Here is a 26,482-nt window from a genome sequence, read left to right as displayed (position 1 = left end):
GCAACAAAAGAATAGCTGCGGGCAACAAAAGAATAGCCGCGGGCGACAAAAAAATAGCCACAGGTGACAAAAGAATAGCCGCAGGCGACAAAAGAATACCGCAGGCGACAAAAGAATAGTCGTGGGTGACCATTTTTTTTGACACGTGACATTTTCGCTGTTTCGGCAAAACGGCGAAAATGTTGCGCGTCAAAAATTTTTTTCCAACGAAGCAAAACGGACAGATTCACTCATCACTAGTGACTGGGTGAGAGGGACAATCGGTGAGTTCCAAGAATTACAGGTGTGTTCAAATGTTGGATAACAATTTGGGGAAAATATCTTTTGCATTGTGAACTTCACAGTCAATTAAAATTAACACAATTAAATCCACTTTAAGGATTTTAAGAGCTGAATTTTAGATAATGGCCACCATAATTGTCATCCTTACTACCTTGGACAAGAACCATGCCCCTTGTATAAGTGCCTGTGTCTAGTTTTATGCCACCTGATCATTGACCTATAGCAGTGATTCCTAACTAGTGGCATGTTGCACACCAAACCCTTGGGTGTTGCTCTCAACCAGGTAGTTATCTTTGAATTCCTGACGTGGTGAAGTTTTGATTGAAGGAAAACAAGATTTCCTACCAAATAAAGCCCCATGTAAGCTGATAGTGTGCATAGAGGCTACCTAATAGCCAATCTTAGCCCTTATTTGGCTCCTCCATGAACTCCATGCTTGTGCAGTCTTTTTACATTTGACTGTGGTTCATGTGTAAGAAAAGTTGGGGTCCCCTCACCTATAGGATCAGTAAGTAGCCCTTCCTGTGTCCAGATTCATGCCACTGGATCTTTGCCTTAGGGAAAAGGAATTCATTTAGTATGGATAGTGTTCATTCCAGATCCTAAGGGTACCCACTCAACCACACCTGTGCTACACAATCACAAAGGAAAAATAAATTAAAACAAAATAAATTTAATGACAGGGCAGGGTGCAGTAGCTGTAGTAATATTACCCAGTATTAGGTCATATATGCTGATCAGGGGTGCTGCAATCATGACTGGGAGAACTGAACCTTTGTCTGGTGTACCTAAACAGCAAAGCCCTCCTCCTAGCACTATTGTTTAGACCCCAAATTAAAATCTACTATATAGTTGTGTTCAAGAATTTCCCTATGAGGTTTTTAAAAGATTGTTTAAAGAACATGTCAACCCCAAAAATATTTTTTTGCCTAATAAAATAAAACATAATTCTAAGCAACTTTGCAATATACATTCATTACATATTTGTAATGGCTTTGACTTATTAAAAGCAGTGTCTGTCTGTCCTTTCTATTCTCTGCCCTGGTGGCTCTGGCATTTGAAACAATCTAACAAATGGCAGCAGACTGACAGACGTTTGCAACATTGTTTAAAAAGTAACAACCAGGAGTTCAGCAAATGCTGCTTTCTATAGCAATTACATTTACAAATAACTTGTAAAGCACTAATAATTTTGCTAAATTGATATTGGAAAGTTGCTTAGAATAATTTTTTCTTTTATTAAACTTAAATGTTAGTGTCCATTAAATTGTACATCCTACAAGAAAAAGAAGTCTTAATTAGTCATAGAAGTCATATAAGAAGCCATAAAAATCACTGAAGTCCTATAAGAAGACACAGAAGTAATTTAAGAAATCACAGTCATACAAGTTATTTAAAAAGTGACAAAAGTTATAGAAGTCTTGTCACCATACAACCCACTGCCCCCTCCCATCGTGCTCCTGCCCACTCACTGTCAGCTCTCATGCATGCGTTTGTTCCTATGCGTGCACACTGACAGTGAGTGGCGTGTGAAATGCGTCGGGACAAGCGTGGTGATGACTATGCGCCAGAACCAGTAATGAGCCAGCAGTGGGGGGACAAGGGCACTGAGTAGGAAAGTAGAAGAGGTATACACCTAGCCCCCCCACCCCACCCCAGTATTGTGCCCTAAGCATGTACCTCTTTTGCCTACCCCTAGTTCTCTCCCTGGAAGTCATATAAATCATAAAACATAATAAAGTTTATTTTTACTGTTTATCTGTTACTGCAAAAGGTGAATGAATAAATTAATTATGTTTGCTTATGGAAAAAAATATCTCAAACATCTGTACAATTTTATATAACGATATAATCTGCGGCTAACCTTCACAAAGCCAGAGAATTTTATTGCATATACACACGTATAGGACCCATTATCCAGAATGCTCGGGACCAAGGGTATTCCGGATAAGGGGTCTTTCTGTAATTTGGATCTCCATACCTTAAGTCTACTAAAAAATCATTTAAACATTGATTAAACCCAGCAGGATTGTTTTGCATCCAATAATGATTATTTATATCTTAGTTGGGATCAAATACAAGGTACTGTTTTATTATTACAGAGAAAAAGGAAATCAGTTTTAAAATTCTGAATTATTTGATTAAAATGGAGTCTATGTGAGATGGCCTTTCCATAATTCGGAGCTTTCTGGATAACGGGTTTCCAGATAAGGGATCCCATACCTGTACATGTCTAATCTAGACTCACTCTTAACTGTTTTAAATTAGTACATCTATGGATCTGTTGGAAGCAGTCCAAACAATATTCATAATATGCAGTATTTACCTGTTATTTAATGTAAAAGTAAATCTTGCTTGAATACACTGACACCATTTCTCTATCTACTGTATTCTCCATATATGTGAGTATCTACTCTTATAAAGTGCTGCCTGCAACAAGATATCATCATTCTAGATTTCACTGTGGTAACCATTGTAATAAAGTCTGTACTTCAAAAACAATTAGTAGTTGCCCACAAAGTACGCCCTAAATGTTTTTACCCACAAGGACTTTTCAATGATGTTTCTGTAAATACATATAATTATATCTATTCTATACATTCTCTTTGTGGCAGCTGAGGTAAATTTTCATTTTCTTTCATAAAACAGATAGTTATTGTACTTTATAAAACCTTATTATCCACTTGGGGGGGTGTTTATATTCAAGTCATGTCTGGCTTCCAGGAAACTTGGTTGTCCTTGGTGTCCAATATGCTACATGTGAATTTTCACGAAGGACATTGACTAAAACCTTATTCATGTTTAGAATATGGGAGCACTTGTTAATTGTCCTAGAAATGAAATGAGTCCTTATTATATGTAATAAAAAAATCTAAATGGTCTCAGGGTCTCGGAATTGTTAACCATTGCATGGGATATTCCTATTCTTATATTTATATATTCTTCTTAATGATCTTTGGTACTTTGGGATAAGACTCTCTTTCATATATTTCTTCATTTGATTTTGGTTGGTCTGGTGGTTTCCTGTAATATGTGTCCTTTTTCCTGTGAATATTTATGTGTAAATCTAAGCTTGTGAGGGTTTGGTTGGTAATAGATTCTTCCAATGATATACCGTATGTTTCGCCCTATAAGACGCTCCGGAATATAAGACACACCCAATTTTAAATGAGGAAAATCTAGAAAAAAAAGATTCTGAAGCAAATACTGTAGTAAAATATTTTATATCAACTGTATAAAGTTAATTGTCTCTGGGCTCGCACATAATGAGGCTTCCCCCAGGGCCCCCCCCCAAGCATCCTTCAGCTTCCCCCAGGCCCCCCCCAAGTATCCTTCAGCTTCCCCCAGCCCCCCCCCCAAGTATCCTTCAGCTTCCCCCAGGCCCCCCCCCAAGTATCCTTCAGCTTCCCCAAGGGCCCCCCCAAGTATCCTTCAGCTTCCCCCAGCCCCCCCCCAAGTATCCTTCAGCTTCCCCCAGGCCCCCCTCCAAGTATCCTTCAGCTTCCCCCAGGCCCCCCCCAAGTATCCTTCAGCTTCCCCCTGGGCCCCCCCCAAGTATCCTTCAGCGTCCCCCAGGGCCTCCAAGAATCCTCCAGCTCCCCCCCGGGCCCCCGAGCACCTTCCATTTCCCCCCAGCGGCCTCCGGCTCCTGTGATGTCTTCCTCTGTGCCGCGGCTCCCAGCGGTTCTGTGCTTTTATAAGGTTGCGCCCTGTGCGTGTGACGTCATTACGCATGGGCGCAACCTTATAAAAGTGAGTATGCGGCAGAGAGCCGCGGCACATAGAGGAAGGAGCATTCGCCGTATAAGACGCACAAACTTTTCCTCCCAAGTTTTGGGGAAGAAAAAGTGCGTCTTATACGGTAAGTATAATATCCATGCTTGTTTATGTTCCTGATAATAGTGGCTTTATATCCTCTTCCCAAGAGTAAACTTATTGCAACTTGGAACAGACCTACTTCCTAACCAACTGAAGGTAAAACTTTCCACTAAAAATTGTTAAAAGTTAAATTATTTATATTTTTGATTGTTCCTTGAAAAAAGAAAGAATCGTCATTATCATTTATTTATATAGTGCCAGGAAGTTACACAGCACTTTACATTAATTAAACAACAGTTTGTATTTTAACATATTAATAACAAGTAATACTTTAACAATCAAGCGTACGAATATAAAAATAGGATAAGAGGGCTCTGCTTAAAAGTGCTTACATCTATTACGAATACAATAGCCTTTTTCCTAGTTGCTGTTAAGGGTGGTCCTAGCTGTTTGTGTGTGAAGAGAGTTTCCTATGTTATTCAGCAGCAACCACTAGGTGGCAGTGTGCTGTTATATAAAAAGGGATTACACACACCATGTGGAGGTCTTTTGTCCTGGGACTTCCCCTCTTTCAGAGGCGAGATACAGGATCAGTTAGATAATTCAGTTAGACAATTCAATAGTCACTTTAGGAGTGAAAGGGTAGATAGTGTATTTAGCACACACAGCTCAAAGACACTTATAGCCAACACACAAGGGTGTGCTACATCTATATTAGGCATATTGAGAATCACACTCCATTTTCTTTTATCATGACCCTGCTGGTTAAGCCTCCTATCCCTACCTTCTTGAATTTAAGTGAGTCCCTCTTTCTGGCGATAGTTTGTTTTATAGTCTCTTTATTCACCCTTAGTGGAAGTTCCTCTATATTCCCAAATCTCTTAATATTACATTTTAAATAAATATATATTTCCTTTTTATAATGTTTCAGATTTTATGTTATCAATCTCATTCTTATGGTCTAAAAAAAATGAACCTAATATCAGATGAAGCCCATTTCATAATCTGGTTCCATCTTTGAGGAAATGCTTACTCTTCGGGTGATGAAAGCATGTATACATTAAAATGGTTAACATCGATAAAGAATTTCCCATTGAAAAGAAGGAAATGATGCTACCATTCTGTTTATTACTAGATGCCATAAGGGCCCTTATCTGATTTCTATGATCCTTAATAAGTACTGGCATATTCTATAAATGCACAAAGATCCACATGTGGTATATTGGAAACCAAGGACACTTAAAGAGATCTTAGTACGTAGTTTCCTAGAAACCAAATGTGACTTGGATATAAATGCTCTAGCTGGATTGAAAGGCTTTATTAAGCATAATAAGCATGAAGCAAATAAGCATGGGAAAAATAAGAAGAAAAGGGTAGAATTTATTGACAAAAAAATTACAAAAAATACCTTAATTATATGAAATTCTAGCAATGTGGCATATACAAAGGCTAGTTCTTGCTGGCAGCATCATGTGGGCAGGACAACAGAGAAGCAAAGTCAAACTGGGTATACATGAGTTGTTTATTGAGGGCAGTCAGAAAAAAGTAATTGGAGAGTGGCAGTGATACCTAGGTTATTTTAATAGACAAAACAAGATGGATTCAAAAACACTCTACACTTTAGTAAAAAATTAGCATGGAGAAGAGGGTATAGTACTTTATTACCTAATGACAAGCACTAAATGCATTATCCTGGAGTATAAGGGTGAGTATGCTTATTACATGGTTATGCTTTTTGTTCATGAATAAATATTAAGTGAAGTTTATCCCCCATATTCCTTGAGGTTTCTGTTTTTTGGTTCTAGCTTTAAAGGGCGTGTATCATACACTTAGAAGTATGTTGGGCAGCACTCTATCCAAAAGCAGCGGGGGGTAGGAATGAAGTGTCCCCCTACATACCCCCTAACTTACACCATTCAGATGCACAAGAGAGCGTCAGGATGTGTTACCCACAGTCGGCCTTGTCCTTACCACTTGCCCAAAGCACAGGGCTAGCTGCACCTTCTGACATATACTTTAGATCTACCTTTGTAGATTTCGGTGCATGTTATGCAATATTGTAATGCGTTGGTATTTAGAAAAATGTGTGATAGACTAGTAAATTATTATACGGCTGATTCACTAAAGTGCGATAAAATGAGCGCTATTTATAGCATGCGTTGAAAATTTTATCGTGTCTAATTTTTTGCGTCTTAACGCGTTTTAGACACGATGCCGTTTGCGTTAAGTCGCGAAGACAATTTTTGTGCGCTAATTAACGCACGTGCGCTACTTTTCGCACGCACGCCATATTAGCCATACACACCATTACGTTCCTAAAATTACTTTTTTTTTTAAATCACCATTTCCCTGCAAACTGGAGGCTACATCACTCTAGGGCCAACACAGACTTGAATAAATCCCACTGCAAAGTCCATATTGTGTTGCTAAAAGCTCATGAACTGTACTTTTCTATAATTACCGCCTGCCCCAAGTAGGGGTTAATTTTCGCACAGACTAATGCGATATTTAGCGCATCTAAGTGTTTGTGAATCATGCGTTAGTATTATTTCTGCGCGCGAATTAACGCAATGCGGTAAAATTAATGCATGTGGTTGCGATAATTAACGCACACGATATGCGACTTAACGCATGCGATAATACTTCAGCGAATCACGCGTGTTTTTCAATTTTAATGCAAAAAAGCATGCGATAACTCTTATCGCACTTTAGAGAATCAACCCTTATTTGTTTCGATTTATAGCACAACAACATTTTACAGATCACTTTAAAGGAGAAGGAAAGGTACAAACTAAGTAAGCTTTATCAGAAAGGTCTATGTAAATACAGCCATAAGCACTCACAGAAACACTGCACTGAGTTCCCTGTCAAAAGATTAGTTGTGTCTGTTTTCCTGTGCCAGAGACACGCAGCTCTTTGCTTTCTGCTCTTTCCTGCTCCCCCCTCCCTCAAGAATGCTAAGAACTCACTCCCCCCCCTTAGGAATGTGGATCTAATTAGTCTGTTTACAGGGTAACCCTTTTGAAATAAAAAATAACAAAAGTGGTATAAAGGTGATACCTTTATTGGCTAACTAAGATAACCATAGCAAGCTTTCAGAACATTCTAGTTCCTTTTTCAAGCTGATTACAAAGAAGCTGTGGTGCTCGCTGATATATATACAACATTCAGCTCATAGATCAAATAACCAGAAAAAAAGGAATATCTGTGTGGAAGGTGTTGACAAAGTCATATAAACGGGGGGGGGGGGGGGGGGGGGGGGCAAGGGACAAATAGATACAAACAGATAGTCCAATCAGCAGGAAGCTGACTCAGAGTCTTACTAACTGAGCATGTACACTTGGTCTGAGTGTCTGTGCAGGAGCAATGCATTATGGGAACTTTCTTTACACAGCTCAGCATCTTTTCTTCCTGTTTGGCTTCTGATCATCTGAACAGGAGAAATATGGGGAGACTTAAGGGCACTATTGAGAGAACTGAAGGTATGCCTGCAGCTCGAGATTAACTCTTTATTAGCCTTTCCTTCTCCTTTAAAGAAATTGTTCATCATATCTGTCCATGTTCAAACAGAGCTTACAATCTAGTTACATACTTAATGCACATGCATGTGTTAAATACGAAGGCAGCACTTTTTTTTTAAACGTTTAGTATACTTTTAACAAACTGTGAAAAAAAACAACTGCTAAAATGCAATTCATTTGTGACACTAGATAAATTATTAATAAAAATAACTCTAATCTAATACATCCTTGTGGTGCGCTACACTTGGAACACTGCCCAGGGTTTCATTAGACCAGAAAATTTCTCATTAAGCCTTACAATAGATTTGCTATCATCTTCAAAAGGAGAGCCTCGGGATCAATGGAGTGTGGCATTACTGAAATATAAGGCACATTTTAGTTTCTGGGGCCCCTAGATCATACTGTAGGTTTCTAAACTGTGGTCCTTTGACTGACTCAGAAGCAGTAGCCTTTATTGAAGAGAGAAGGTGTACTACACAGTTACATTAAATATTTATCAAAAGGTCTAATTGCTGATTGGTTGCTATGGGTTACTCTGGGGCAAATTTGTATCAGTCTGAAAAGTTGCACAGTACAAAAGTATTATATATTTTTTGTTGAATTACTTTGTGCTTTTAAGAAAATGAAATATAGTGGGTGATTTACTAACCTAGATGTGGAATTCATTCAGTGCTGGTAGATCAGCAATTAATTTTGATTAGTCTACTAAAAAAAAACTACATAATGAAACCAGAAATCTGATTGATATTGGCTATTTATCTATGTTAGTCACATTGTAATGTATATAGACATGTGCCTTGTTCAAATGCAATATACTCTTAAATATTTTAGCAGCAAGGTCTTTGTACCCCACTGGGCATATCAGCTGATTCACTGAACAAATTCAGTGTGATAGGCAGAATGGAAACTGTCATAGTGCAGGCTAAACATCCTACGTCCAGCTATGGGGATATGTAGCTCAATCATTTCTAATGGCTTTGCTTTGCCGTTAAACTCTAGTGAAGAGTACTCTATTTTAGCCCAACTGTGTATATATATATAATTTACTTTCCTTGTTTATATCAGAAGTAATGCCAATAGATGATATCAGTAATAAAGGAATGATCAAAAACGTCAAACAAATTAAATGTGCTAAGATGCTACATACAGAAATTGTGCAAACTTTGATAAAAAGAGAGACCAAATAAAGGTCAAGGTGGTTCTAAGGATCCACTGGAGAATTATAGCTGGTATTTGTTTTCTTTTAGTCTGGAGAACATAGCAGTCCTCTTTCAAGTCACAGTGCATTGTGTAAGCCATAAATAAAAGGTTACAATAACAACCATGATTACCATATGTTTGGCTTAGCATCTAATATGCTTCTGAGAGTGATAGAATGAGTAAATGATGTAGTAAGTATATGAGTGTTGATGAATGATGTTACCATTGTATTTGTACATTCCTTAGACTAAGGACATTTTAATTCTTAATTCTTCTGTACAAGTTTGTCTTTATATTTGTACTTTAATATAAGCATATGTTTTATTTTGTGTGTACTTTTATGGAGTTTGATTTTCATAAGTTGCCTGGTTTCTGTATGTTTTTGCTGTCATACAGTATATACATATTTTGTCATTTATGTGTAGCCATTAAGTAAACATTGCAGCTACGGATTTCCACCTATTGTGCTTCATAGTGGACCATCTTTAAAAAACCATGTTTTGGACCTTTTTTTTTTCTTTCATTTTAGCATTGTAAATAGCATCTCTAACATAATAATGTAGGGATCCCCAGATTTGGGCCCCTTAGGTGGGTTCCCGTTTAGACAGGCACTAGAGGGTGGCCTTATGTGATTTAGACACCTAAAGGTGGTCCTAGATGTTTATGTGCTAAAAGGGAGTTTCCCTGCAAGTTAACAGCAACCACTAGATGGTGCTGTGCTAAAAGTATAAAAGGGGATGACTCCCATGTTCAGCAGGTTTTAGTCCTGGGACCTCCCTCTGTAAAGGTGTACAACAGGCTTGTGCTCTAGTTAGGAGAGTATGATAATAGGTCGCTCTAGGAGTGACAGGCAGGGTACTTAGACGGGCAGAGATCGCCCCACCAGGAGTAAGAGGGGTACTTAGGCGTGAGTACCGGGGTGAATCCTTGTGGAGGGTCAGCCTGGCGTGAGTACTGGGGAGAGCCCTAAGAGAGGGTATCTAGTATAAATAAATTTATAGCAACTGGACTTGTTTGGTAATCATTGAAGACGTTTCACTACTCATCCGAGCAGCTTCTTCAGTTCAACTGACTGGTATGGGAAGTCCTCAGCATATATACTCTTCCACTAATCCAATCACAATGGCACTTTGTAACTCTTCAGAAAGGTGACATCTGAAATTCACAGTGGTGTGAATGCTGTGGAGTTACTTTGAAAGGATTACCAAAGTATCATGCAACTCTTCAAAACAGGTGTTACTTGTTAGAGTTACATGAATGGATGTGTGAAGAGTTCTGAAACTGCCGGGGTACAGATGTTAGAACAGCATTGTATGTAGCAGACAGATGGTGTCGAAGTCCCCCGCCTCTGTTTAGGGATGGTTTCTCCACTTTGACATGAATGGCCTCTTTTACACCTCTTTCAAACCATATGGCCACAAGTCAATTTGTCTCTACATTCTGTTGTTTCATTTAGAACAACATCAGTGGCATGTCTGTTATATAATAGAGGTTTTCATCTGGGTCACTGATCTCTACTTTCCTCAAACTGTTTTCTGGGCTCTAACTTCCTTTGTGGACGAGGAATGCTCAGTGTCACTCTCCCCAGTTGACATCATTGTTACCAGTCTATTTTCTTGGATCTCTCAAACAGACTTAAATCAACAATGTCATATCTGTTCGCAATTTTGTAAGTTAATTGACTCATTTTTGGTTATTTGACAAGATATTCAGTCATTATCATATACCTTTTGTTCCCTTTTGAAACACCAGAACACATTTCTTGCATATGCAAGACACTTAAGACACTGATACTCCCTAATTATATCCAGCTTCTGCTAGTGTAGGATTGCATGCATGCACATCCTTTAAGTTCACATATGGAGCACTGGGGACAGGATGCACTGAAGTTTTTCTGCGAGTCCCATCCCCAGTGCTCCATATGTGAGCAAAATTTACGTGCTGCCGCTAAATTTATGCCACCCTAGACCCTGGCCTTTGAGGCCTCAACACAAATCTGGGCCTCAGTGTAATGTATGTAAAATGTTCTAACTGCAGCTTTCTTACAGTTCAGCCCAGGGCTGTCGCTCCCTATAAGCAGAGTACGCAGTCTGCATAGGGCACCAACTCCCAGGGGGGCACCATCCCAGCTGCTCCAAAAAATTGTTTTTATATATTATAACATACCCCCCAACACTGTCCCTCCGGTTTTTATAGCGCATCCCGCTGTCCCGGATAGTTCAATCAATCTATGGGGGCAATTGGGGTAACTTACTATGGGGGCATTGTCTATGGGGGCTATTGGGGGCACTGTGTGTGGGGCCCCTATAGTAGGTGTTTTTTTTTATTATTTTATTTTTACTTCCGTAATATTTGGGGGAGGGGGCACAAAAGTAAATTTCTGCTTAGGGCACCCATTTGGCCAACAGCGGCCCTGGTTCAGCCCATGCTCATTAAGGCAGATGCCTCTCTAATCATAACACATTGGCGCAAACAGTGTAGACAATTAAATATAGTAAAATGTAAGCTTCAGAAGTGATCTTTATATATGTTGTATGGTAATTCTAATATTGCAATATATTTCTCTATAGTAAAAAAACATATTTAGCAACAAAAAAAAGTAAGACACCAGCTTTACTTACCCAATAGTATTGGCAAAAGGTTAACTATATTGCTTATTGGCACAAGTTAGTTTATATTTGCCTGAATATTCCTATAGAACATTCTGTTCTCTTGATATATACATAAAATTCTATTCATACATGAAAAGATGCCTTCTGATAATCTCCAATATACCATCTGTTGTTAGTTTTCCTTATTGAAACCATACAGTAGATTCCTAAAATCTGTAATCAATAACTCTAAAACATACAACCTTAAAACCACAAATATAGTTCTTATAAATAGTAGAATGGTAGAATAGGTAAATGATAGACTGTAGCAGTATACAATAGCCTGTCATATGTCAGTTCAATCAAAAATAGCTCAATTTGATTGACTAGTTTAGTCTTTTTTTACTCATTAGCCTGACCATTCCTTTCTATGAACACATCTCAAGCAAAATGTCTCAACGACTCAAAATCTGAGCAACCAGTGGCCTGGGTTGGTTTGTGTGTAAGAAGTGATAGAACAATCCAGAAAATTATATGGTAAAACTCAACAGCCTTTTTGCAGTCCTATTTAAATAGCACCAAGAGTTTGTGTTAAGGGGAATCCTTCCACCTGCACTTGACAATGCTGACATGAATTCATAGATTGCAAAGGAAAACCGGGCTTTGTTTGTCCTCTTCAGTCCAGTGTTTACACTTTCATGCAAAAGCATTGTTTTGATTATGGTTATGTGCATGATTAACTTAACAGGAAACAGGTATTTAACTTACACATTTGACTAAACAAGTGCACTTCAGACAATTAGCAGTTCCTGTAACCAATCTGCTTTGAATGGTTACCCAGGAGGTGATTGGCTCCAAGAAGTACTGTAGCTTTTGATCTGAAAAGAATAACTTTATAGATGGATGGTTACAAGCTGGCAATGCTCAAACATGGCCCTTTAGAACCAGGATCTTCCCCAGATGCGTCAATCATAAACCTTTAACCCATTAGACCTTTCACGATCATGTTGAAGCTCAGCTCCACCCAGACAAGGATTTATGGGAGACAGAAGCTTAATTCTGCTGTATGTTTTGTCTGTACATCTAATGTTATTTCTAATCCTGACCATGGCAAGTTACACTCCCGTCTACTTACGAGAGAGCTTCAAGATCCATAGGAAACGTTGTGTTTTCAAGGTGTGGATTTGTCCTATAGAAGCAATAATATTACCCATGGGGCTATATGAAGTTCAAAATAATATGAGACTTGGAGCAGGTATAAGGGAGTACACCATATATATTACATGCCTTTGTTTTTAATTTAAATGTTCATTTCTAACTTGTATTATGTGCTCTTTAAGGGATAGTCTACCTTTTAGTAAGTAAGAATATCCTATTACTTTTTTACTTATTTGCCATCCACTCCTGCCTCTCAATCTTTCAAAAGGGGGGTCACTGTCCTCAGCAGCCGAAACAACTATTGCTTTTTGAGGCTACAATTTTATTGTCAATTTGAACTAATCTTTCTATGCCGGCCAGCTCCTATTCATATTCTTGTCTTCCAGTCAAACCACTGTCCACTTGTTAGGGTAAATGGGACCCTAGCTACAGATAGATAGCTAGATAGCTTCTGAAATTCCAAAATGAGAGGGCTGCTAAATATTTAAAAAAAAAATTACCCAAAATACATTAGTTCATTAGTTAGAAATGTGCAGAGATGGAGCTTGAAGGAATGTATTAAGAGAACCTTTTGCTAAATTTTTAGGAGTTCATAAAATCACCCAAGAGTAAAATTTGCTTCATTATTTTAAAATATACATATGGGGCATATTTATATATACAGACAGAAATGATTAGTCCCTTTTGAGTCTGGTACTGGCATTAATACAAAATCTAAAGGCAGATTGTGCTTTAGGGAGTGCACTTCTATTAACTACTACTTTTAACTTAATGTTTTCTTGTTGACCGACGAAAGGCATCACTTTTTAATCATTGTAAACATTTCATTTTAAGATCTAGAGCACTATATAAAAGCCACTGCAGTGCTGCTTACTGCCTTTTCTTTTGATAAAAGAGTAACCAACCTTCTGAACAAATATATAAATGACTCTTTGATGCCTTTGAAAATTGTTTTCCCCCTCTAATCAGATTATGAAAACTTTGTTTACTTCCAAGTATATGAAAGCATTTTCAATCAACAAGCAAAAATAGTCTCCTGGTGTTTCCTTGGTTACAAATGAATACAGATAATGTACTAAGAGGTGAGCTTTGGAATTAGCCATAGAAATGAAATGGAATAAAACAGATGTTACAAGAATGTGCAGTCAGAACAGGCCATTATGTTCAATTAATGTAGGCTGCATCATATAATATATTTACTAAGAGGACATTTTACCCCATATCACAGAAAAAAATAAAGAGAAATTTAGTTTTCCAGTCAACAGTAGTTGAAAGCCTGTAGCTATACTGAATATTTATGTTATTATGTATTATATATAGTAACATCAGCCATTTTTTAGCATCTCAGATTAAACAAACATTGACATATCCAATGACTCCATCCCCCATATGTAATAAACTAAGTTTGTCCAGAAGCAGTTATCTTTAGCAACCAATAAGATGTGTGATTTTGAATAGGTGACCAGTAAATGCTTCCCGCTGATTGGTTGCTCCTGGGCAAATTTAGTGCATTTTATTACATAACCCCCCCAACTATCTATAATTTTGGCGTGAGCCTGAAAGGGGAGACATTTGCCTGACATGCAAGGGTTTTAGATTTCTATAGGTTATTTTTATGTCTTATCTCTCTTTATGCTGTATGTGTGCAGTGTTGTTTCATGTCTAATCAGTAGCATCATTATGTGGTGCCATCCCCCTTCCCCGGTTTTCTTCAGTTTGTAACCTGCTTAGCACTACACAAAGGGGCACATTTACTAATCCACGAACGCTCCGAAGGCGTCGGAATGCGGTTTTTTCGTAATGATCGGTATTTTTGCGACTTTTTCATCGCTGTCACGACTGTTTCGTATTTTCCCCGACTTTTCGTCACCTCACCGAACGAATGTTCTTTCGTGCGCAAGTGCACTGATCGAGCCCATGCAGACATGCACTGAAGGATCAGAGTGAGAAAGGTTTTCCCTGCGTTTACGATCGTTCAATATGAAAAATTTGCTACGAAAAGTCGTGAAAAATACGAAAAAGTCGCGCCGGCAACTAAAAAGTTCAGAAATTTTAGTTTCCAATATGAATTTTTGCCGTTCGGGATTCGGATTCGTGGATTAGTAAATGTGCCCCAAATAGTAGTATTTTGTGTTTGCAGATATCAAAGTGCCAGTCATGAAAATTGCTTGTCTTGTTACAAAACCATGTCTTGTTATAGAAGATAAATAACACAATACTGTAGTTCAATTACATCAGGATTTTTGCTTTTTTTTTCTTAGGAAAACTAAAATGCAACCCCAGAAAAATGCCCTCACAGTGAAAGAGCAAAACATGTAGAAAATGTGCTGAGCAACCAGCCTGCCAGATGATATAAACTGCCAGTGAAAGAGTTAAAAAGTAGAAATTTGTTTTGTTTATTGTTTATTGATTTTTCTGCCAAGGATACAAAATGCACTTATGGTGCTGATAGAAATTTTTTTTTTTTTTTATAAAGTAGTGACTTAATTGATCCAAACGGAGTTGTGTATCAAAGTAGGTTGAATTTGTTCATGTTTTTTACCTAAAAAAACTGTAGTAATTCCTTATTCTTCTGGCTTTATATTCATTTCTTTTGGTAATTCTTCTGGATTTGTAGGGGATGAAAGACCTTTTCGTGAATAATACGTCCTGGTTGCCGAGTTATGACAGCTGTCAGATTTGTTTTGTAAGAGCACAGGTCAAAATAAATTAGCCTTTGCCTGGTATGCTTTTGTTTGTAGCATATTGTGCGAATGAAATAGCAGAATGGAAGAGATAAGCCAGCTGATATTAGTGAGTTTGCAAAAGGATCTTTAGATCAGATTCTGGTTGCTGAGATTTCATACAGCTTGGTTTGTGCAGAGCAAGAGGCGACCATAAAAAGATCAGCATCGTGACTAGAAATATAAACAAATTTGCAAGATAAGATGGTTTTTAAACAATGAGAGCTAATCATATTTAAATATAAGGTTAGTATATGATTAAAAAGACTATAGTGTGCCCATTAATTAATTATATTCTTCAAGTATGGTCTTAAAGGAATATATTTGTGTAAAATTAAAGATGCTTCTAATATAGTAAGTTAACCAAAATGTAATCTATAAAGCATGGAGTGAGCTGATGTCTAACATAATAGCTGAAGTGAATGGATAATCGAAAAATATATATAGGGGGGAGCACAAGACAAACTGCTAAATTTCTGCAAAAAAAGTGCTTTTATTTTTATGCCATACACGACATGTTTCGGGCCCCTTTTGTGCCCTTCATCACACTTGATAATGGGCACGAAAGGGGCCCGAAACATGTCTTGTATGGCATAAAAATAAAAGCACTTTGTTTGCAGAAATTTTGCATTTTGTCTCGTGCTCCCTCCTATATATTTTTCGATTGGACATTGGCTGAGAGTGCGGTTGTATTGCTGGGGGTTTGATGCATGAGGTCTGGAAGGCTGAGCGCAGAGGACCTATCTAGTGAAGTGAATGGATGCCTAACTTACTAGCCAGAATTCAATTCCTCCTTTCGGCTCCCTAACCTGTTACTAGTCAGTAATCAATCAGTGACTTGAAGGAGGGCCATAGGTGGCATAACTGTTTGCTTTTGAATCTGACCTGCGTGCTCAGGATCAAAAGCAAACTAACTGAACAGTTATGTCCCATGTGCCCCCCAATAAAGTCACTGACTAACTAAGAGGTTAGAGAGATGAAAGTAGAGGTCTGGCTATTATGTTAGACATCTGTGCACTCCAGCCTTTATAGATTAAATGTTTGGCTAACTAACTATATTGCAAACATTTTATATTTTTCACAGTCTATCTATTGTATCCAGTTTCATTTTTACACTGAACTGTTCCTTTATAGCTGAGGCTTTCTTAGTCCCCCTAGGCCTAAGCTGACTAATGTTTGGTCAAGTTGTTTATGACATGCTATATAAGTTGTTTACAGATAGAAATGCTTGTTATGCACTTGTTTTGCAAATACTTTAAGGACATGCTGAGTCATTTATCATCACCCCACGCTATCAAAGCACCCCAGATGTCACATGATGTCTCGGAAAGTCCAGACCACTGTTATCACAAGAAATCATGGTAACTTCAAATGTTCTAAACCTAAAGTATGCATCATAGAGGATAAACTGATATCAACAAGAACACTGGACATTAATTGGACAACTTATGGGGGGTGCAGTGGGGGCAGTTGGAAATTCCCCACAGACGGTTATAAATAGGCATGAAAAGATGCAAACGTCGGAAGATTGATGTACAATGTTTGAGTTGTACGTTGGTATTCCCCACTGGTGTATTAAACGCTTATCTGATTTCTGTGAGCTGAGTCCAGGTTGTGTTTGTGTTTCATAGCCCAGTCTTGGGCCAGACAACCCTCATAACAGAGGTCAGTAATACACTAAGGGGCATATTTATTATGCTGTGTAAAAACCGGCGAGAAAATTCGCCACACACTAAAAATGGCGTAAAATCGGCGTAATTGTTTTACGTGTTTTTTCTTCCACCGGAACTTATGGAAAATAACGGTGTAATATCCGGCATTCAGATGGCGATCTTTTCCATTTGTTTTACACAGCTTTTTACTCCGTTTTTTCTGTGAATTAGTTTTACACAGCATAATAAATACGCCCCTAAGAAGACATTTCTACTCTATCCCTATATTAAATGGAAAAAATGTGCCTGTTGCTTAAAAGCTGCAAGCTAGGAATGGTATATAGCTGCTCCTAAGCTTTTTTATCAGCCTGGTGTTACAGCATCCTAATGGCAGTTATTGGCCCTCCAGACAGGGGCATTTTTAGGCTTTCTCACGATGTACATCATAGTGGTATAAGTACAGATTATGAGCCTGGCAGTAAAACATGGTATAAAACATGCTCATGTTAATATTTTAAATATTTCTTTAACCACATTTGATTCACTTTTTCTAATTCCTAATTCCCAACCCCCTAAAAATACATAAAATGCCATTTGGTTTCAAAATGAACTTGAAGCAGCACAATTAACATCTAAATCAGAAATGCATTTCAGACTACTCTAATCTTGTTCGCAACTTTACCCTTTTAATCTGTTCTGCATTTATATCTTACAATGGTGCAGCAGAGCTTGATAAACCTTCAGTCATATCATAGAAATGAATAGCTATTCAAATATTCATAAACAGTAAATACATAGGAGAGTCACAGCCAAATATGATGGGTGCAACATGGTAGCTTGGGTTATTTAGAATATGTGGTGCTTGCTGTATAGTTCCAGGAGTCATTTTTGCACCCTGGTTGTATCTGCATGAAGTGAGCAGAGATTGTGGGGAGAAAGGGCAGCAGTGTGGAGGGCTTTTGGATTCAGAAAAGGGGATTTTTGGTCTTAGATAGTGATGAGCAATTTTTTTGCGCCAGACATTTATTCACACTATCAATGGCCATCTTTTCTCACATTTTTTTTTCTCGAGCCAAGTGCATTGGATTCAGCGCCTATTTTTTCTTGTGTTTTTTCCTCACACCAAATGCATTAAAGTCAACGGACGTTTTTTTTTCTCACATCAAATGCAATAAAGTCAATGGGCATGTTTTCTTGCTGATTTACCAAAATTTGTTTTTTTCTGGCCTTCACAGTCGTATAAACTCGACATGGTATAAATTTGAAAGAGACTCAATCAATGTTGTATTTATAAAATGTCACAATAATGCTGTTATCTAGCTACGAAAATATTGAATTTTCATTTAGAAAAGCACAAATTCTGGAGTAATATTTGGCAGTGGAGTGAACCACTTCATTCATATACCTTGCTTATCCATGGGACCACATGATCACAAGCCCATGGTTATTTATCTGAACTGGGTTTCTGTTTGAATACATTTACTGAGCCCACAGCACAATTCGACCATTTTGGCTATTACCAGTGTTGGACTGGGAGGCAAGGGGTCCACCAGAAAACCTTAGACCATGGGCCCACTCTCCAAAGGACTTCTACTTCACTCCTAACTCAAGTCTCTTTGTTCATATGGAAAAATAAGGAATGACCATGAACTAGGCCAAATGGTTGGAAGCATGGAGGCCCCCTGACATCTGGGTCCACTGGGAGTTTTCCTGGTATCCCTGTGGGCCAGTCTGACACTGGCTACTACTTTAGAAACACTGACCCCTACATTTACTGTTAGGTTGGTGGTTGTTCTCTATAATTTTATTTAAAGCCTGTAATCCAAAATGTCTGAAATTTTAATTATCCCAAGGGTGATAGCTGGTTTAAGGGATGGGGTGAATTTAGTAGGGTTACACTGGATAAGTATGAATATATTGAGACAATGATGAATATAAATAAATTGCTAGGAAATCTAGCAACTCTAGCTTGGTTGACAGAACATAGAATGTGGTGTAGTTTTAATTTACCTGCAAAAGTTTGTAAATACATTCATGTAAATACAGAGACTTATTAAAAACATAGCAAAAAAAGGGAAAGTTGTGCTCACCACTAAATTTTAAACCATTGGGCAGGGGTGCAATGAGCCTATGACAACAAAATTCATATAGACAACAATAAGAGCCCCTCTGCACTCACCCATTATCAATATATAGGACATTAAGACATTCGGTGCATTAAGCTACCAAGATATGCCCTCCCAAGATACCAAGATATGTCCTCTTAATGTCCTATGTATATTGATAATGGGTGAGTGCAGAGGGGCTCTTATTGTTGTCTATATGAATTTTGTTGTCATAGGCTCATTGCACCCCTGCCCAATGGTTTAAAATTTAGTGGTGAGCACAACTTTCCCTTTTTTTGCTATGTTTTTAATAAGTCTCTGTATTTACATGAATGTATTTACAAACTTTTGCAGGTAAATTAAAACTACACCACATTCTATGTTGTTCTGTCAACCAAGCTAGAGTTGCAGAAGACCTCTTGTTTTTGTCCTTATTAAAAAAAACATACTGTATCTTTAGTGAACTGTATATTGAATATATATAAATGGTTTAGTGGACAACCTTCGTGTTGCCTTTAAGTGTCAGTATAACTAGAAATTCTCCACAACTAAGTACATGTATTTACAAAAACGCATTCAGATTTAAGTTTCTAGGACTAAATCATTTATGAATAGTATGTGAAATATCAATATTGGCAGATCAGCATGCTATATTGTCCTATTCAGAAAAAAATGTCAGAAATCATTATATTTTAGACTTCCACGTATGAATACCCATTTGAAATCTAATTGATTTTCCCTTGAATATTGTTAAGTGTCTAAATTATTAAAACCAAATCAAGATTCAGTTTTGTATGTATACTGGAGAGTTAAAAGCCTTTTTCTAGCCGGGAATGAATGCCACCTGGGGCTTCTAATTCAATTTTTATATGTATTAAAAAGTTACATGTACTCTAAGTAAAACGACTGTAGGAATAACTATAAACTACTAAAATATTTTTCTAATTGCATGCATGCATTTATATACATATGTACAGTTTCTATTTATTATTGTAGTGCTCCTTGTGATGTACATTTTAATAGTACAAACATTGCAGTAATTATAAAAATAAATATAAAAAGCTACAAAGCTTACATCCCATGTGTTAAGATAAAAAGAAGAAAGGAGGACTCTTCTTCTTCTTTTAATGGGCTGGAGGGAACTTCTAGCCACAAATGGATAGATAGCTATGATGACTGAGACATTGCCCCATAAATGTAAAGACTGATACAATGCTAGTGTTCCAAGAGGTAGATTTCAGGACTAAGGTATTCAAGGGCAGAATCCCATAGGTAAGGGGCAGCAAGAGAAAAAGGTTTGAAATGGCATTGGATGTTGGTGGTGTGGAAGAAGAAGGCTCTGAGAGGAATGGAGGAGATGCACCAAGAAACAATGTAGACACGTAAAGTGATAAAGTGAGTTGTAGAGGAGTTAAACAGAATTGTACAGCTATACAGTGTTAGCAGGATGTATTTTGTAAGTCATTCTTTGCTTAAAGGGGCCATAATAAACATGTTAGCAGCAGGTTTTGTTTTAGGTGAGAGGAAGCTGACTGTAGCAGAAGAGTACAGAGTATTCTGAATCATCAAGATTATTAAGCTTGCCAACAGTAATATCAACTTCACCCTACTTCTCACACTGGATGTACTGGCAAGGGCACTTGCATATGGGTGAAGAGTGCAGTTGATCTACACAGGGACTGGGGGCACTCCAATGTTTTTGCATTGCATGCTAATAGGTCTAGTTTTACCCTTATCAATGAACATAGTGTTTGGGAACAGCATCTATGAATAACCCCCCATATTCTTCCTCAGTGCAGCATTTTACCCCAGAATTCTTGCTGCATTGTGATTTTTCAGTTGCAGGTGCACTGATCCTGTTGAAACTAGCACTAAGGGCACCCTGGAGCTACCTCTTGGTCAGTAGGTGGCAGTAGACCCTGGGTTCCCTTGCATCAATAGGCACAGTCGAGTGTAAGGAAGGCAGGAAGGACTGAGCAATGCCAATCACAACTATACAGAAGTGCGAGAAGCACCCTTAATGAAAGATGTTTTTACATGCAACTATCTGCAGGGGAATTGCTGGGCTGCTTTGTGGTTGTACATGAACTCTGTAGTTTAATAGAAACAAGACGTGCACTTATACAAGCAGTAAATGTATATAGATCTTTTTGTAGGTATCAGTACAACAAGCATTAGGCATAATGGGCATTGTTATATTCTAGTGTGGGACTAAATCAATCATTATGTTTCCTGCTTCTGTTTGTTGTTTTCTCAGATTTTATGTGCTTAAAAAGTAGACTTTCTATCTCTTTTCTACTTTCAACAACTAATCTCTCTCCCTCATCTTTCTTCATTAATAAACCGAACCATTGCCTCTAGCACTTGCTTTGCTTTGTAATGATTTATGCTACCCCCCCATAAGGATTAACATCACAAGATACTAATTACAATGGTATTTATGGCATACTTTTACTTACAAATCTGTATGTTGTTATGTATAATAATTGTCTGACCAGATGGTAATGTCAAATATAAAGATGCTCAGGCTGTCATCAGTTACAAACATATTGCATGAGTGAAAGCAAAGAGCCAACCCATATGCATACTCAATACTTTTAATGAATGTGTCACACAAGATCCAGACATTAGAAATGGCCTGTAATGAATGAAAGGAAACTAAAGTCACAGTCTTAACATATATTGGAAGCAGGAAAATGACAAGCATATGTGCCTTCTCTATAATTATCTGACCTTAATTGAATGCACACAAAGCAAGGTGCTTATTGAATGCCATGCTCTTTACATTTGTGTATAATAATTGATAGTATAATAGGTATGAACATAATTTTGAACATAACGTTTTCTGTTTCATGTATCACATGTTAATAATCATTGTTCTTTTTTCCTATTTTATACAGACAGCACAGACTGTGCTTGTTGTGGTTGTGGTATTTGGAATCTCCTGGCTTCCTCATCATGTGATCCATTTGTGGGTAGAATATGGAAGCTTTCCTCTCACCCAAGCCTCTTTTGTCTTCAGAATAGTTGCCCACTGTCTCGCATATAGCAACTCTTCAGTGAACCCTATCATTTACGCTTTCCTCTCCGAAAATTTCCGAAAGGCCTACAAGCAGGTATTTAAGTGCCAGATTGGTTGCGACTCCAACCAGAGTGATGCGAAAGAAATAAAAAGCAAGTTGGACACTCCACCATCAACGAACTGCACTCATGTCTGACCCAAATGAATGCCATACGCTAAAACCAAGTGCACGGTTTGGAAGCACAAATTCATCCAATCAAACTACAAGTACTTAGTCTCATTGTACAGTACATCAGTAGGTGGTGATTGCTTCAGTCATTTTCTACATCCCCTCAAAGCTATAGGTTACATTAGGTGGGAAACCAAAGACTGGCACTCTTGATAACCATGTGCATAGGAGAGAGATCTCTGTTGCTTTTAAACTGTATCATATATTATTTTAAGTCATGCAGTGTACAATGTGTGCATGTTTATCATGTGTTTTCCATGCTGGAATGCAAATATGGGATTTTTAAATATGCTAATTATATGTATATATAAACACACACTTTTAAAATATTTGCGCTGCTGGAAAAGGAAAATGTATAGACAATAATGTACCCCTATTGTAATAATGTAAGGATATTAGATATTCTATGGTCATATGAGGCCTCAATCCTTTCTGTGGATCTTGGAACTTGGAGTGGACTTCTAATATTGTCCTATTTTACAACATAGGGATACTTTTTTTAATATAATGCAAAAGCTATTTCACTCAGCACTGTTTATAGGGATATAGTTTACAGGTTATCTGTGGCTCTTGTGTATTGTAAGCATATAAATAAAAACTTTTCTGAAAATGTAAAAAATAGTGGCAAAAATGTGAACACACACACAAATTCATCAGTATATCATAATAAAGCTTCTAAAAGTTTGTATATACTATCTGTGCTTTCCAGCTGCATAGTACACAACAGGAAGGATTTTATAGTACACAAAGGTGTTGCACATATCTATGCTATGAAATAGGATTAAGTTACACTTGATTTAATGTTCTTCACCATACAGGCTAATTGTATGGGGAACATTTACTAATCCACAAACGTCCGAAAAGCGTTCGATCGCTCAATACGAAAAAGTCGCGACAATTTGCGAAAGTCGTAATGGCTATGAAAAAGTCGCAACAATTCACGAAAGTCATAATGGCTATGAAAAAGTTGCAACAATTCATGAAAGTCATAATGGCTATGAAAAATTTGCGACAATTCACGAAAGTCATAATGGCTATGAAAAAGTCGTGACAATTCGCGCAAGTCGTAACGGTGCAGAAAAAGTCGTAACGGCGCCGGAAAAAATTGCAAAAAATACGAAAAAGTCGCAAAATGTTCGTTTCCAATCCGAATTTTTCTCATTCGGATTCGTGGATTAGTAAATCAGCCCCTATGTATCCACATTTATAACAGTTATTTTTATTTATAAAGTATGATAACCTTTACTCTACAGCAGTACTTCACAGTAATAGTAGTGGTACAAGGAAATGTCACGGGGTTGGGTATGGCTCAAAAGAAGAGAAAATGAAAGCGATTTCAATGTTGATTCATGACAAGTGCAGCATCAAGACTTTGCCCCCCTTTTGTACACCCCACACAATAAATGAGCACCAACCACAGTGGGGAGAGAAGCTGCAACCGTTGTCTATTAACAGTGATATTTAATATAATTCAACATACATAAAAACCATAACTTATTGTAACCATTTGTACTATCAACATTAAACTTCAGTAAACATCTTTCAAAGGACTGACAATGAGCTCAGGCCTGAAGCCTGGGTCCTGCCTCCTATCTAAGTCCCCTTCAAAGGTTATCCACCTCCACCTACGGTTGCCACCTTTCCTCCTGCTGAAATCTGGGCAGGCAGTGACATCATGGGGTTCAACAGTGTCAGTCTAGTCAGTCTAGGAAAGTCCTGCCAGGTTTTCCAAACTAGGATGGATAGCAACCTTACCTACTTACCTTACCAACTGTACCTTTAAAAATGACCCTTGGGGTTCAGAGTCAAGCCACCCTCACCAACTGTGACTACACAGCCTTAACAACATGTAGGGAGCAATGGACACTGTTTAGGTCCTGGTCCTCCTGCCTGTGGAAAGATCTGGTAAGCTAACTTCAGGCACACCACCCTAGTCCCTTACCCTGGAAATCCTTGCCCATCAAATTCTAACATAGAGTGGGAGGGGGCTGCTCGTTTACCACAGTCATGCCCCTCTTGCCTTCTTTTCTCTAAGGTCATTGGGCTTTTTTACCATTGCATACATTATGAACGCAAGCTCTTTATTTAGTGTTTTATCAGACAAATTATGTAAAATGAACTTAACAGAAAAATGTTTTGTAATTGTATAATTCATACTGAATTTATTATGTATATGGAAAAGTCTTATATTCACACCAATGGGATCCCCAAATAATTGCTTGCACAAGGTTTTTTTTTTTTCAGACTGCTATTTTCATATTTTGTATGTTGTGAAAATATTCCGTATAATGGATACACACATTAGAGAGAGTCAGTGATGCTTTTCTCCCTCCATACAGACAGTTCATATTCCGCCATCAGAAACTGGGGCCTCACACAAGTTATTTATAAGCGTGAACACAAGCGTGCAGTAATGAAATTTTGACCATGCCCCTTGTGTGTCCAATATAAACAGCTGATGTTAATCTACAATAAGCAATTCATATGAAGAATTCCATTGATTAATGTGCTAATATGTCTTTCAGTTTATAGCGGGTCAGTGTAGTTTTCCTTAAGTTTAACCCCTTCCCACCTACCTGTCAATGGTCTGTGCTGTCATTGCTTGATATGGAAGTTACGTAATTTTTTGCATAACTTAGGTAAACTGCATATGTTTAGAGGCCCAATGATATTGATGTGAGGCCCAATAACTAGTCAGTAATAGTTCATAAAAATAGTAATAATAATTAATATGCTAAGTCATCCATTAGCACATTTTTGTGAGCCTATGATTAAGGGCATGATGCTCGAAACACGTTGAGCCCATGTCTTCAGCCTTTCCATAATAACGTTTTTGTGGCTTTTTACCCCGGAGTGCTGCTCTTTGATCTTTATTCTGTTGCACAAAGTGAATGCTGAGGTGCACCTGGGGAATTCTGCAACACACTAAGGAAGTGCAGGAGATATGTTCTTAACTGTGGCTTGCACAGAATGTTTAATCATGAAGAGCAGAGGAAACAGCACAGATTATTTATGTGAGGGGGGAGTTTTAAATGGCTTCTCAAATCTTATGCGTAACATGTAATTTCACAGGGCACAATTGTACCCCCTTCCCTTCTGATGGCAGCCCTGTATTGAAGCACGCCAGTCATTACCAAGTGTGACATACATTGTGATGCCACACGAGACACTCATTAGCATTGGCTAAAGAGTGAGGGATGGATCAGAACCATTGGCTTTTATTTGCATATAGAAACAGATTGCTAATTATATGTGGATTTTGGTCGTGATAAGGAGATTAGTTCAGGTAAACTGCACTTTCCCAACAACCTGATGTAAAGAGTAAGGATAATACGATTTATAGAGGAAATTTGCCATTTATAAATCCTTTTCTCTGAAAAGGAGCACCGGCTCAAGGAATAATTTAGCAATTTATTTCACTGGGGGTTAGCTAACATTTTGGCACCCCGTAGTGAATTAGGCTTCTCTGTCCTTCTGTGACATAGTGGATGAAATAGCTGTTCTTTGTGTGCTAAAGACAGACCATGTAGAATATAATTGCTTTATTCCTCGGATTCGTTATTTCGTTGATTATGTAGGGTTACAAACCAACCAGTATTATGTTTGCATATAATGTACTGAGCAAAAATGTTTTATTCTTAAGCCTAGAATACACAGAACATAACTTGGTTCTATTATCTATCTTCAGAAAATCTATGAAGTTATGCATTATTCATTTTTCCTGTCTGTTCCTCTAATTAATGTTTTTTACAATTTAAATGACATCTTGACCTGTCTAATGTCCTCATGACATAAATGAAATGCAGAAGCAAAGCCATCAGATGTTTTCCAAATCTTTATGACATGCATTTAGTTTAACCTCTTCTTTCTGCTGATGCCCCTTCCACCCCAGCACCCTATCAGCCATAATGATTTCTCTGTTCAAACATATCCTTTATGTCGCCTTCTTAGCAATAAATGTAGATCAAATATTTGTTCAAATGGTCATTGAGACATTTATAGAAATTCATTATGAAAGATGCTTCTTGTACCATGATGGAAAGACAAACACTTCTGTGAAACAACACAGCAAAGGTTTTATGAAACAGCTCTGCTCTATACCCACTAAGGTACAATACAGTTAATATGCACACAAATATATAAGGTTTATAAACGATCATTATCTGACCTGCATAGTGCC

At 37.8% G+C, this 26,482-nt stretch overlaps 1 protein-coding gene across 1 annotated transcript in view; it reads left to right on the top strand.

Moving 5' to 3' along the window:
- The window catches only part of galr1 (galanin receptor 1), a 72,985-nt gene extending 50,075 nt beyond the window's left edge, over positions 1-22,910 (top strand). The window contains 1 exon segment of the mRNA NM_001113883.1: positions 21,952-22,910. Within this exon segment, the coding sequence (NP_001107355.1) occupies positions 21,952-22,269 (318 nt within the window). The 3' untranslated portion in view covers positions 22,270-22,910.
- Positions 22,911-26,482: the final 3,572 nt, after the last annotated feature.

The sequence above is a fragment of the Xenopus tropicalis genome, chromosome 6, assembly GCF_000004195.4.
Source record: "Xenopus tropicalis strain Nigerian chromosome 6, UCB_Xtro_10.0, whole genome shotgun sequence".
In the NCBI taxonomy this organism is placed as follows: domain Eukaryota; kingdom Metazoa; phylum Chordata; class Amphibia; order Anura; family Pipidae; genus Xenopus; species Xenopus tropicalis.
This window is presented reverse-complemented; position numbering and strand designations above follow the sequence as displayed.